Genomic DNA, 13,204 nt, shown 5'->3' with positions numbered 1-13,204 from the left:
TCGCAAGGAAATAATTACAGATCAATCCATTTGTTTTTTGCTTGTTTCAACTGGTGAAACTCTCATCTCAGTGGCCATAGGCAGCGCTATGGTCAACACTAACTGTAGTATTTGTTAAAAGTACATGTGGAAAGTCTTTTGGTTGTGTCAATCCTTGCACTACTAAAGCTGCTGGTTACATTGTCAAACTTCGGGGTACTTCAGCTAAAAGCTCACACTCATCACCCAAATGCCCAGAATGCACTCTGTGAAACTGAAGAGACACTTTACAATTTCAGTTTCAAAATGCACTCGACATGAAGCTCAAGTTCAGCTCATCTTGCCAGCCAAAAATTTATGTTTCAAAACAGTCAAAAAAGTTACCCGTTTTTCCAACTTCTCTCAGTATAACTAGTAATAGGGAAAATAGCAGAAATAGTCACTTGTTTAAAGAATAACAACTTTGCTCATTTGAATGAAAGTTCTCAGCAGATAATCCACTACGTTGGCCACTCTGAGCACTATTAAGGATCAATAGGCTCTCAGCAATTAGTGCCTCTTTGTTGTCAATCTGCTTTTTTCCACATACCTTTGGAATTAGAGTAACTTCCTTATTTGGTTTGTCATTACTGCTGCCATTACCTACTGTTGAATAAGCTTAAGCACAAAATCAATAATCATTTCTGTGTTTAAAATACCTAAAGCTGACGTTTAAAAGGCTCATTGTCATTTTCTGTTCATTACTATTGACAGTGTCATTGCTGTGAAGATGATTATGTTTAATGTTTGATTTACTTTATGAAGAAAAAGCCAAGAGCATCAACATCTCCCCCACTTCGCACTTTAACCCCACAGCAAATCCCTGAACCCACATCAATGGACACAGGCTCTCCCCGTCCAGAGATTTTAGCAGAAAATACCTCAGTCAGCCCTGTTTTCCTAACAACATCAAACTCAAGACCTCCCAGACGATTTTTAGTTGTGTTTGGCCACAGCGTCAGTGAACGGAAACGATCACCATCCTGAAATGTGAATTCCTGGATTGTTGCACCTTGTCTTCCTCCAGTACCTCCCACCATCAAGCCTGGAACTGATTTTGAGAACTGGTTAACCCACTTTCTGTGCTGAAAGTACATATTCTGACAAATCTACTTTTCCCAGTGCAGTACTGTAACCTCTCCTTTACACACACAAACAGCAAACTGCAATACAAAAATGTTCATAACTACTAAAACCACTATCGCAAGCATATGTTGTGTGCCGTGAGTTTGTTAGGAAAACTGTTAGCTTTCTGGGAATTGCTTTTTCCACAGTGGAAAAAGAAAATGTTATTCATTACAAATCTCCTTATGGTGATGTATGTTCATTGTGACAGTAGCTGTCATCATTGAGAATAGACATCTAATTTAAAGAGTTTTACAGGCTAGTAGTTAAAAACTTGTTCAGCTGTTCATGTGTGTTGTGTTTTTTAAATGAGAGACAGCTTACTCACTTTCAAACCCCTCAGGAATTTCTGCACGGACAGATTCACTGGCTTCACTCACTCCTGCAGCACTGACAGCTTTGTACCGGAGTAAGTATTGGTCCCTTGGCTGCAGTGTATCCAGTACAAAAGGTGTCTCTGCATCCGGAGTGTCTCTGGTCTTCCAGTCTTGGTCCTTGATTGTTTCACCTGCCTTTACCATCGCATATTCTACTCTGAACTTCAGTGTTTCTCCAGTTGGGGATTTTTGAAGCTTCAGGGTTATAGCCTGACGTTGGATCTCCACTGTTGGTAGGGGAGGCTTGGATACTGGCTGGAACTTTGGATTTATTAGTTTGCCTTTTTCATAAAGTCGGATGGAGGTACCTGGATTGGTGGTGTCAGAGATGGAGGCGATGACGAACCGCGTTCTCTCCTCTTTTTTGTTGGCCTTTGAAAAACTTGTAAAGAGAGAAAGGTTCTGTCTCATGGCATTGGAAATGTCAAAAGAAGTGAACCAAGGCTCCGTTACTTGGAAAGAGTATGCTGTGCTTGTTTCCACTGGGTTTACAAGCGCTTCAGAATTCACGAAATCTTTCAGTGTGTCCAGGTATGTGTCTTTGTACTTCAGAGACGTGAAAGACAAGCATATCACTATATCTATGTCAGGATCAAAGAGAATGGAATTAAGCCGACCTAGTGATGTCACAACTCTGATGTCCCTTAGCCCCCTCATATAAGAGTTCAGTATGTCTAATTCATTTGTGATGTTGTCTAACCACTGGTTCAAGTTGTTTGCAGCAAACGGCGACCTGTAATGCCCACTTAGGATGTTAGCCAGTGCCAGCTCCTCCTGCGTTCCACCCCGAATAGCTGGTAAGGCTTTGAAGATAGCCTTCTGGAATGCAATCTTGTGAGCACTAAACAGGTCTTGAAACATCTGCAGCCGACCTTTCATATCAAGGAAATCATCAACACTTCTGTTTCTGACCAAATCATTGCATCTTCTCTCTACTTCTCCTAGTTCCTCCAGCAAAACTTCTGTTTTAGACACAAGGCTCTCACTGATTTCTTTCACCAACTTTGCTGCCTTATTATTCAAGAGTTTGAGGGGATACAGCCACACTCTTACCGGTACAGCACCGCTCTCTCTCAGCATATTAGGCAGGTCCTTGTAAGTCTGTAGAGCCTCTATGTATGTTGTAGGATTTCTTTCTAGTTCGTAGTCACCATAAAATGAGACACTGATATTGTCAGCCATCTTCTTTTCACCCTCATTTAACGTCAGGTCTGCCTCTCCCTCTATCGAAAAGGAAGGTATTTTCTTGATCATAGCATGAAGATTTCCTTTAACTTCCTGTTTGTCCTCATTATCTTCAGCTGTATGATCAAACACCATAAAGGCCTGAGCTCCATATAGTACAGCTGTGACCACATGAGTGGCTGTATGCTGGTCAAACACTTGTGGATAGGTGATTTTGCCAAACTCAGCCATAGTGAGTTGCTCAAACCTTGTGGTCTGGCTGAAATGCATGGTGATCCGCTCCTGACATGCTGAAGATTTGCTATCATGTAGGTACTTGGCAGATCCGGCAACCTCCACCAACCCCCCCATAAAGCTGGCTTTAAGCGAGGCGCTCACATCCAGAAGGTTAGCCTTGTCACTGAGAGAGTCAGAAGCAGAGAGTTTCAGATCTGTTTTAGGCTGTGGATGTACATCCAGATCCTCATTTAGTGTTTTCTTATCCCACAAAGTGATCCCTAAAATGAGAGGGTGATGAAAAGTGAAAGATATGTAACAAATAGTGATTTGATAATTATAATATACTGTATTCTTCACTTCTAATCTGCTTGATCTTAAAATTATTGTATGTAGAATTGATTTTTCATGTTTATGTGATGATTTGTAAGGATCGGTTTGACAAGGGAGCCAAACAAAACACTGAGGGGGCACAACTATCTACCAAGTGAACGACTGATATAAGCTGTGTTACATGACACCAACATAAATGCCTTATGATTACTGACACAGACCTACATAAACATTTATAAACACGTATTCCAATAGGCGTCTTTTGTCATAACTGCATCTGATGTCAACATTGATGTAAATTGGACAGATCTATGTCCAGTAACAGATTTTTCTGATATTAGGTTGTGTCATGGTACCTTTTGGGGTGAAGCACCATAGACTTTGTAGCAGAGACATATTCGCTACATATCTTGCCACGTCAGGCTGGTTAAACAAAAGTAAGCATTCTCTGAGTTTCATTTACCATTTATATCAGCACTGTGATATACACTAAACTAGTCAATTATTATAATGAGCTGTCATTTCTCTTAAAGTGTCATGTCAACCCAGCCCTCCGATGGACTGGTGACCTTTCCAGTGTGTGTCCTGCCTTCCACCCAATGACTGCTGGGATCGGCTTCAGCCCAGGAGAATATGCGGCTTAGACTGTGTGTGTGTGTGTGTGTGTGTGTGTGTGTGTGTGTCTGTCACAGCAATAGCAGTAAATCACCTTAAATCACCAGGTTTCTTACCTTCTGCCCAATGGCCCCTTGGATAGGCTCCAGCTCCCCCTCGCAACCCAGGGGGATAAGTAGTTAAGAAATGTGAAATATCAACCCAATTTCAGAAAAAATATCAATGTCACCTGGCATAGGTATTTTGTCAAAATAAAAATGGACAAAAATGACCTTTAGGACAGAAGACACCTACTGGAATAAGCCTTTATAAAGGTTTATGTAGGTTTACATCAGTTGTAGTGATGTGCTTATGTAGATGTCAAGTTCCCATAATATACACTGCCCTACAGTACAGTATAAATTAGTTATCCTACCTTTACATTTCGTATAGAATACGAACCACAGCGTCTCATCACTGCATTACACTGTATTTGATGTAGGTTAAAAGTCCATTTTAGCTGCATCATGGTCAGTATTTCTTTAAAATGTTTGTTATTTTTTTTTGGCGGGGGGGACTGATGTTACACAAGCTCTCATTATGAGTTAGCATGGCCATATTTGTGGACACTGGAGAAATTTCTCATGTGCTTCATTGTGCCTGTAAAGTACAATGGTGTGGAAACACTTTGTAATACTAAGCTAACGTATCATATTACTGCTACAGTTCACGTTAAGTATGGTCCTGTAACAGGTAGCTAAGCTTTAAAGCTTGAAATTTCCACAGATTTAGCTTGCCAAGGTTCATTTAGTTGCTGTCAGAAGAAAACCTTATATCTCCAAAATGGTAACTTTACAGCAGAATGAATAAAACATTCATTCATTCATTTTCCAAGCCGCTTCTCCCTCAGGGTTGCAGGGGGGTGCTGGAGCCTATCCCAGTGGTCATTGGGCAGAAGGCAGGATACACCCTGGACAGGTTGCCAGTCCATCGCAGGGCAGACAGACAGACACAGACAGTCACTCACAACCAGGGGCAATGTAGCATGTCCTATTGGCCTGACTGCATGTCTTTGGACTGTGGGAGGAAACCGGAGAACCCGGAAGAAACCCACGCAGACATGGGGAGAACATACAAACTCCACACAGAGAGGACCCTGGTCGCCTGGCCGGGGAATTGAACCCAGGCCCTCCTTGCTGTGAGGCGACAGCGCTACCCACTGCGCAGTCTGAATAAAACATACTTAAGTCAATGGAACCAGAATTTTTTCCAAGTAATTTTGGGCTGTTTCTTTTGATCCACTCAGCATGAAATTTACATACAATGTAGAGGAAAATAGACACTTTCACATTATGATAAAAACTGAAAAACAACAAATATGGAGATTTGAGGTGCATAACTCTGCCCTACAGAAGAAGAACGTCTAATTTTCAGAAATGTCCAGGACAGGATCTGCCATTCTAAAAAACAAATAAAATAATAAGTAAATAAATAAAGTAATAAGTAAAATAAAATAAAGAGTAGCTGACATATTGGCATACCTAATCACCTACATCACATTTTCTTTGAACTGTTATCCACCATTTCTGTGATGTTTTACTACGAATTGCCGGAGAAAGAGTGATGGTGGCCTTTTCTATTCAGAGTTTTTAGTTGTTTTTTCTGGTTTTAGTCCCTCCCAGTTGGAGGTCCTGAGTCTTGGCATCCCAAAGTATGGGGGCCACAGCACTAGAAGATATGCCTTCACTCAGGATGCTCAGACTTCACAAGGGAAATCTTAAGATCAACTTGACCCCTGTTTGTGTTGAATACAAGGTAGAATAGTTTGCCACAGCATTAAAGGTGTATTGACAACCAGTCAATTTCCCCAAGTCCAAGTTCACATTCCACACCTCATTATCCGCTCTAAAGTCTGGCCTATCATGTTTAGAGAAAGTATGTCTTGGAAGGGCTATATTTGGAATGTGATTCAGCAAATACACTAATCTCAAATGTTCTTTGCAAGTTATTGGCACAAGGTGAGGGGGGACTTCTGGAATTGGAGGGATAGGACATCTGTGGACATCTTGATGTAAATGTAGCCCCACTTACACTGAAAATTGTGTATAACGACTCATTTAGATAAGGAATGTGCTCATCCTCTGGCCTATCCAAAATGTTCTGCTTGTAGCCACCTAGTGATGATGGATGAATTCCATACAATCCAAATAAAAAAATAAAACACACACACACACACACACACACACACACACACACACACACACACACACACACACAACTGAGAGGCAATGTCCCCAAGCAATACCACCATTACCCATCAAGGCAGGACTGTCTAACAGAGTGGACAGTGAGTTAAAAACTTCAAAAGCACTGCTGTGTCTGATCTACTTATACCAATGCAACACTCACCAACACCCCAGCAGTCAGTGTTACTGCAGTGCTGAGAATGAGCCAAAAGGGGGCTAACAAAGAATAGAGAGAAACAGATGAACTACTGTGTGTAATTGTAGGAGGTGTACTTAATGAAGTGGTCAGTTGGTGTATCTAGAGGTGTTAAGCGACATAGAACATCACCAACAGCCTCCACAGGGCAGGGTTGAAGGAATCACAAGCCAATGTTCAAACAAAGTTTCAAGACCAAAAACAGAGAGGCTCTGCCACAAGATGCAAAGCAGTCAACAGCAGTAAGAACTGGAAGGACCAGATTTGAATTCACAAAGAAGTACAGAAATGAGCCATAAAAGTTCTAAAACAAAAAGTTGGGAAATCACTGCTGAAGGTGTTTGAATGACAGTTGCATTTACATCATCAGTGCGACAGTAAAAACTCACCTGCACTGTTGGAGATGCTTGGGAAGGTCTATAGACTCTATGATCATCAAACTCAACTGAATGTACTGGAAGTCTGAGAAGTTTTTTCCCCTCCTGCTGAAAACAATTCTTAAAAGAAATTGAGTTGGACGAGCACGTCTCCTGACTGGAGATGCTAAGACTCTCCAGCATCCTCTCAGATTCAGCCTTCCTCAGAATTCACAAGCAATGCCAGAGGATCCTCTGTTTCTCCTCAGGTTATGCATGTCAAGCTCAAAGACTTGTTTGAGCTGCTCTCCTGGACTTCAAGGCTTCTACTTGTTCCTTGTATAGCTTGGTTAGAAAATGTCAGTAAAGCTGAGAGATCAGATCCATTTGGTTTGACACTCATCAAGTGCAGGTACAAGATTTTCATAAATTCCTGCACTAAAGGAACCTGAATGAGATACCTCGGTAGATTGTTCTTTGACCCATGAAGGTTCTAGTATTGACTCTAAGGAGCACTTCCAAACATCTGATGGTTCCACCCTTGTTTCTTCGATTTAACACCGTGGACTGGTTTGGTCAACAAAGTCTCTGAAGTCTGTGATGAATGTTTAGCTTTAATGTCTTTGCTCTTTTTCTTCACAGCTTTGGTGGCCTTTGTCTGGAGATCCTCTCTCGACTTGATACATAGAGAGATATTTTCCTCGGAGTTTGAAGATGAGGCAGCAATCAGCAGATCACTGGATTTATGATCTGTTCTCCCAGAACTGCTTCATTTGTGTCTTCAGCTTCTGTCTGAACAGCAGCATCCTCAGGCTGAGACTGTTTCAGTTTAGCCTCCAGAATGTTGAGCATCTCTTTAGCTAAAAAACAAATACTCATTAAAATCAATTTCATGTTTGATATGAAACACAACAGTGAGGTCTTTTACTTATTAAGTTCATATTGTGGTAGTTTGCATCATTTTACACAATCTCTGTGTTCAGATAAAGGAAAAGAGGCATGTACATCAATTATAGCCTGAATTTGTATGAAACCTATTGATTGATGTGCTTTCATCATCTGTGTGTTTCACAGAATTGTGTTTGCTTTATTTTTTAACTGTTACAACAAATTTGGATTTAAATGTTTAAAAAGAACACGTTACCCAACATGGTTTTAAGAAAATATTTAATCAGGCTTATTTTTCCATGTTGGCTGCATTATGATTAAGTAAAAGTGATGAATTTGAGTTTTTCCCAATGATAATGCTTTTTTCTGCTTTACTCATTTTAGTGTCAGTGTCTTACCTTTGAGTTTTAATGATGTTTTACTTTTATTAATGCATTGAAAAGGAAAAAAAATTACCTTCTAAAAATATTTAGCTGAGTTGATAAATGTGCAAAGTGCAGTTTTGATACCTGTTTAATGAACACATCAGAAATAATAAACATGTTTCAGGATTTATTATTTCACAGCCTCTTAACTACTAAAACAAACCAAAGGTCCTGCTTAAAAATGAATCAGTCATTGTGGTTTTGATACTCACTTCATTTGGATTATAGTGGTGTTTCTGATTTCTGTCTAAAAGAGGAATCAAACTCAGCTTTCCTGGGATCCATTACTCTCTCCATGCACTCCTAAAAACGACACCATGACTGACAGAAAACCTGGACTGGACTGAATGTAAAGGCATCGTCTTGTGGATGAAGAAAATAATCGAATTCTTTACTCTGTTAGTGCAGCTATAGACATAACACATGATTTAATACCCATAGACCTGTAGCCAAGAGTTGCCATGTACCAGCACAGCAATATCACTTATATGGCAGTGTGTATAACACTGAGTGTGGTTTGCTCAAGGACACCTCAGTCATGGACTGTCAGCACTGGGGATCGAACCGGCACGGGGCCAGTTTCCTAACCTCCAGCCCACGACTGCCCCAAATAATAAATCAGGTGTGTTAAATCTGAAGTTTGTAAATAATGATTCATGTCTGTAAAATATTATTTAAAAATGTGTGTTTTTACATTAAAATACATAAAAGTGCATAACTGTAAAGTATAAAAATAAATATATATATATAACCTCAAGCAGCAATACATGGGGTCCGAGCACTAATCAGCTCAGTGAGTTCTAATGCACTGGGCTTTTTGCAGAAAGAAGATAAATGATAGGAAGACTGACTGCACAAAAATATCCCTCATATGTTATGATTACAGTTATCAGAGTCTTCAGTGAGGATTTTTTCAGGGTTTTACAGATTGAGCTTTGGCTCTGATACACTAAACTGCACTAAAAACAAATAAGATCCAAAATGACCCAAAGTCTGCAAATTTCCAACATCAGGGTTTTTTACTGATTGGTATTTTACTGATTGGTCCAAGTGTGAAGTAACTTTACATCTTGGTGACATTCCAGTACTCATTATCATAACAGGCAGGGGTCAACACACAGGCAGGTACACCCTCAGAAAACCAGAGAGAGTAACAGGGTCAAAACCAGAGAAATTTAAACACAAGAAACAAACTCAGAGCTCAGAGACTTCACCAACCATCAAAGGAGTATAGCAGTTTTAATGAGACTAGAATCAGATGCAGGTATAAATAGTGAGAAGGAGAGTCCGTGTAGAGTAACCCCACAGAGGGGGAGACGTGACAGAAGCCCTTATTCATAAACCATTGTTAATGCTATCATAACTCTTTGTAACTGGGTGCCAAAGCTTTGGGATCATATTTATAAGTAAGTGTGAGCATGAATATGAGTCTCAATTAGGCTGGGTCTTAGACTATAAAGCCAGACTTTAGGGGTTACTGGGAGAGTGTAAGCTCAAGAAAGCCATAGTGTGTAGTGTGTTTGGCCTATTTAGCTGCAGAAGTCTCAGGATTGGGCTGTGATCATGAGTGACTGCTGGATATTATCTGAGGAGTTTATGGAGTCACCTTAAAAACTAGTTTTGTTTTTAAACCTCCAGCACTGCTGTTAATATGCACATATTGTCAATCATGTGTGATTGGCACTTAATAAATGACTCAGAGCACCTGAGCTTACCTGGACAGGTGTACGACATTACTTGAAGGGGGTCCCAAAGCTTCTTACCGGTTCATAACCGCACACTACTGGTGACACGGTGTCCCACTACAAATGGTGACAGCAGTGCACCACAATACACAGTAATGGTTAAAAACACACTAGAAATAAAAAATAATTTGATAAGTTACTATTGACTTTATATCAGTAGGTGAGGCGGAAACATTTAATTCCAAGTAAATTACACAAACACAGACACATTATTGCAATTTACAAACTTTCATTTCTTAATGAAAAACATGACAGTAAATGTTGTCTAGTACAGTGTGATCAGTTGTTCTGAATGTTTTGTTTCTCCAAATATGACCAGAACACACAAATGTTACCTGATTAATCATACAGAGCAGGACGCTCTCACAGCTGATCCTGCAGTAAAAAAGATGTTGTTGTGTTTGTCACACACTCTGTATTTTCAAAGGAGCTCTGGGGGCGCAGCATGGAAAGCTGCACCTACACGTCCTCCACTCTCTGTTAGGAAGGAACATTTGTTGTGGTTAATGTTGTTGTTGTTGTCACTGTTCAGTTTATGATGTGTGTGTGTTATTTGTGTGTTATTGTGCTGGGCTGTGGGCTCGGTGGGTCTGGGGTTGTGGGTCTACCATGGAGAGAAACAGCATGACTAAAGGTGACCTCCCCTCTGTTCCAGCTCTGTTGCAGTGGCTTTTTTCTGTTGATTCTAATAAAAGAACATTGCTTTGAGTAGAAATAATGGCCTCCCTCATGTCTTCCTATGCGCCCGTGCCACAATATACAGTATATTATAAAAGACATTCACTGACAGTGACACTATGTGTGTGTCTGTATGTGTATGTGTGTGTGTGTTTGTGTGTGTGTGTGTGTGTATGTGTGTGCGTGTATTTGGGTGTGTCTGTGTGGGTTTGTGTGTGTATGTTTGTGTGTGTGTGTGTGTGTGTCTGTGTGTGTGTGTGTGTGTGTGTGTGTTTGTGTGTGTGTGTGTGTGTGTGTGTGTCTGTGTGTGTGTGTGTGTTTGTGTGTGTATGTATGTGTGTGTGTGTGTTTGTGTGTGTTTGTGTGTGTGTGTATGTATGTGTGTGTGTGTGTGTGTGTGTGTTTGTGTGTGTGTGTGTGTGTGTGTGTGTGTCTGTGTGTGTGTGTGTGTTTGTGTGTGTTTGTGTGTGTGTGTGTATGTATGTGTGTGTGTGTGTTTGTGTGTGTTTGTGTATGTGTTTGTGTGTGTGTGTGTGTGTGTGTATGTGTGTGTGTGTGTGTGTGTGTTTGTGTGGGTGTGTGTGTGTGTGTGTTTTATAGTATTTTTCTTATTTGAAAAAACCACCAACTGACTTCTTTTACCAACCCTGTGAAGTTTGAGTTTAAAGGGGCAGTTCAGCTGTGTGATTGTGCTGTTAGACCAACATTCCATGTTTGTTTAAAGGGACAGTAGAACAGTGTGTTCTTGCTATTATATGTTAAGGATGACTGTGATGTGCGTTACTAATACATGCCATAATTAACATTCACATGTGAACAAACTACAGTATCAATCACTTTACGTGAAGGACTCACTGACTGCATTTTAAATGTTCAAATTATTAATAGAATCTTTAATATGTGTTATACCTGCTTTATAACTATGTACAGATCATTATCAGATTAAAAGGATGATAATAGATCATAATACTTGTGTTATAATTTTAGAATATAGAACACATTTTTAAACTCTGTTTTATCATGCAGAATTTCTATTATCTGGAAAATAGCTCATGTAATCACCTTTCAGACAGAAAACAATGCGTAGCACTGAGTAATTACAAATCAGATTTTTTGACTATATCCAAAGGAGTACCACATTATTCAATTTCGGGCCCAGATTTATTATATATGTTGCTGCCTCTGCCTCAGGCTGCAAAGTACACCTGTATGCAGATGATGGTTTTATATTGTATTTATATTTATATTGAATATGTTTATGCTCCAACAAGAAAACTACGATGCTCATTTAATGCTCTACAGTTGCTTTGTGCTGTAAATGGTAAGTTGATGCTGTTTTCCAGATCTACTAACACTGATTTTAATTCTGTAAATATCACTGCCCTGACGGGATCCCACGCCGAAAGAGTCGCAGAGTATAAATACCTTGGCATACGGCTCGATGATAAACTCACTGTTAAACTCCATATTGATGAATGTAGAAAAAAGCTCAGTCCTCTATACAGAAATAAAGCCTGTTTCTCCATGTATGTAAGAAAAGGAATAGTTGAGGTAACCTGGGTATGAAATAGCAGGTAGCATATCCAGATCATTAGTCCACTATTTGTATGAATCTACACAGTCAATATAGATACTTTTATCCATAAATCTGTTTATCATTCCTCTCTAGTTGGTTCAGATAAATCTTATCTCAATTTGTTCACTTTGTGTTTGAGATGTTGTTGAGTATGTGATTAAAGAACTCACTGTGAAAATAAGGCAAAATGACCTTCCCTCAAAAACATACTGGGAATATCACTTCATGAAAGTGTCTATGAAACCAACAAATTATTACTGTAGAGATAAAATCATGTTACATTTTTCTTCAAAAAGCTGCTTTTCCTTAAAGCTCACAGTTAAAAGGAAAACTTAAAAACTAAAAGCTCATGAATGTCTACAGCTCTTATTAATAATATATAACAGAGGATTACACATATACACAGTAAAAGGGGCTTGTGGCAGTTTACAAAAAAAGAATATCTTTGTTGATATTATCTCTCTTTATGAGATTGAATGTGTAAAATGAAATAAACACACACAGGACTTTGTTGCAGATGCATTTATTAATGCTGTACACATAATGCTTCATAAATGCATTTATAAGGTGTTTGTTGTGAGCTGTTCAAACAGACATCTGGGTCTGAACCCCTGATGAACAAGCCGAGGGCGACAGCGGCAAGGAAAAACTCCCAGAGGTGTGGAAGAAACCTTGAGAGGAACCAGGATTCAACAGGGGAACCCATCCTCCTCAGGTCGACTCCAGATAGTAAAGACTGTGAACGCTTCATCATCAGAAACAGAAGGTAGGGATGGAAATTTCTATCCATAACTCCGTTTAGAATTACACACATAATACTTTATAGAATAAGATGTTCACCAGAACATTGTAAACATGAATTCTGGTATTTGTTCTGCTGGGCCAGGACTTCATCCAGCAATTTTGTATGCAGTTGGAGAATATGGGCAGATTTTGGTGGACCTGGCACTGCGCCAAATTTTTAGACATCATAACTTTGATACACAGTTTGGATTTGATAGACTTTTGGAAACTGGTGCTAGACTGTTAGCATTTAGCAACCAAGGCTAAATGAGTAGCAGCTCAGATGGACAATGGAGACAATCAGTAAATGACATCTGACCTTTTAGGAATATAGGTCACTTTAGCAACGGCCTTAAGCTAGATTTGCCAATTTAAGCCTTAAACAATTCCTGCATTTGCAGAAAATAATTTAAGACATTTAAAACGTTTTCCACCACTTAAAGCCTGTAATGTCCTGGTATAA

General features: G+C 39.6%; 1 protein-coding gene across 1 annotated transcript; it reads right to left on the bottom strand.

Moving 5' to 3' along the window:
- Positions 1-1,463: 1,463 nt before the first annotated feature.
- Positions 1,464-9,730, bottom strand: LOC119264661 (neoverrucotoxin subunit beta-like). The gene is made up of 2 exons (XM_037543274.1): positions 9,723-9,730; positions 1,464-3,297 (listed from the first exon to the last, which is right to left on the bottom strand). The coding sequence occupies exons 1-2, from the start codon at positions 9,728-9,730 to the stop codon at positions 1,464-1,466; spliced, it is 1,842 nt and encodes a 613-aa protein (XP_037399171.1).
- Positions 9,731-13,204: the final 3,474 nt, after the last annotated feature.

This window comes from Pygocentrus nattereri, chromosome 12, assembly GCF_015220715.1.
Source record: "Pygocentrus nattereri isolate fPygNat1 chromosome 12, fPygNat1.pri, whole genome shotgun sequence".
NCBI lineage: Eukaryota > Metazoa > Chordata > Actinopteri > Characiformes > Serrasalmidae > Pygocentrus > Pygocentrus nattereri.
The sequence above is the reverse complement of the archived record's forward strand: the minus strand, read 5'-3'. Positions and strand labels throughout refer to the sequence as shown.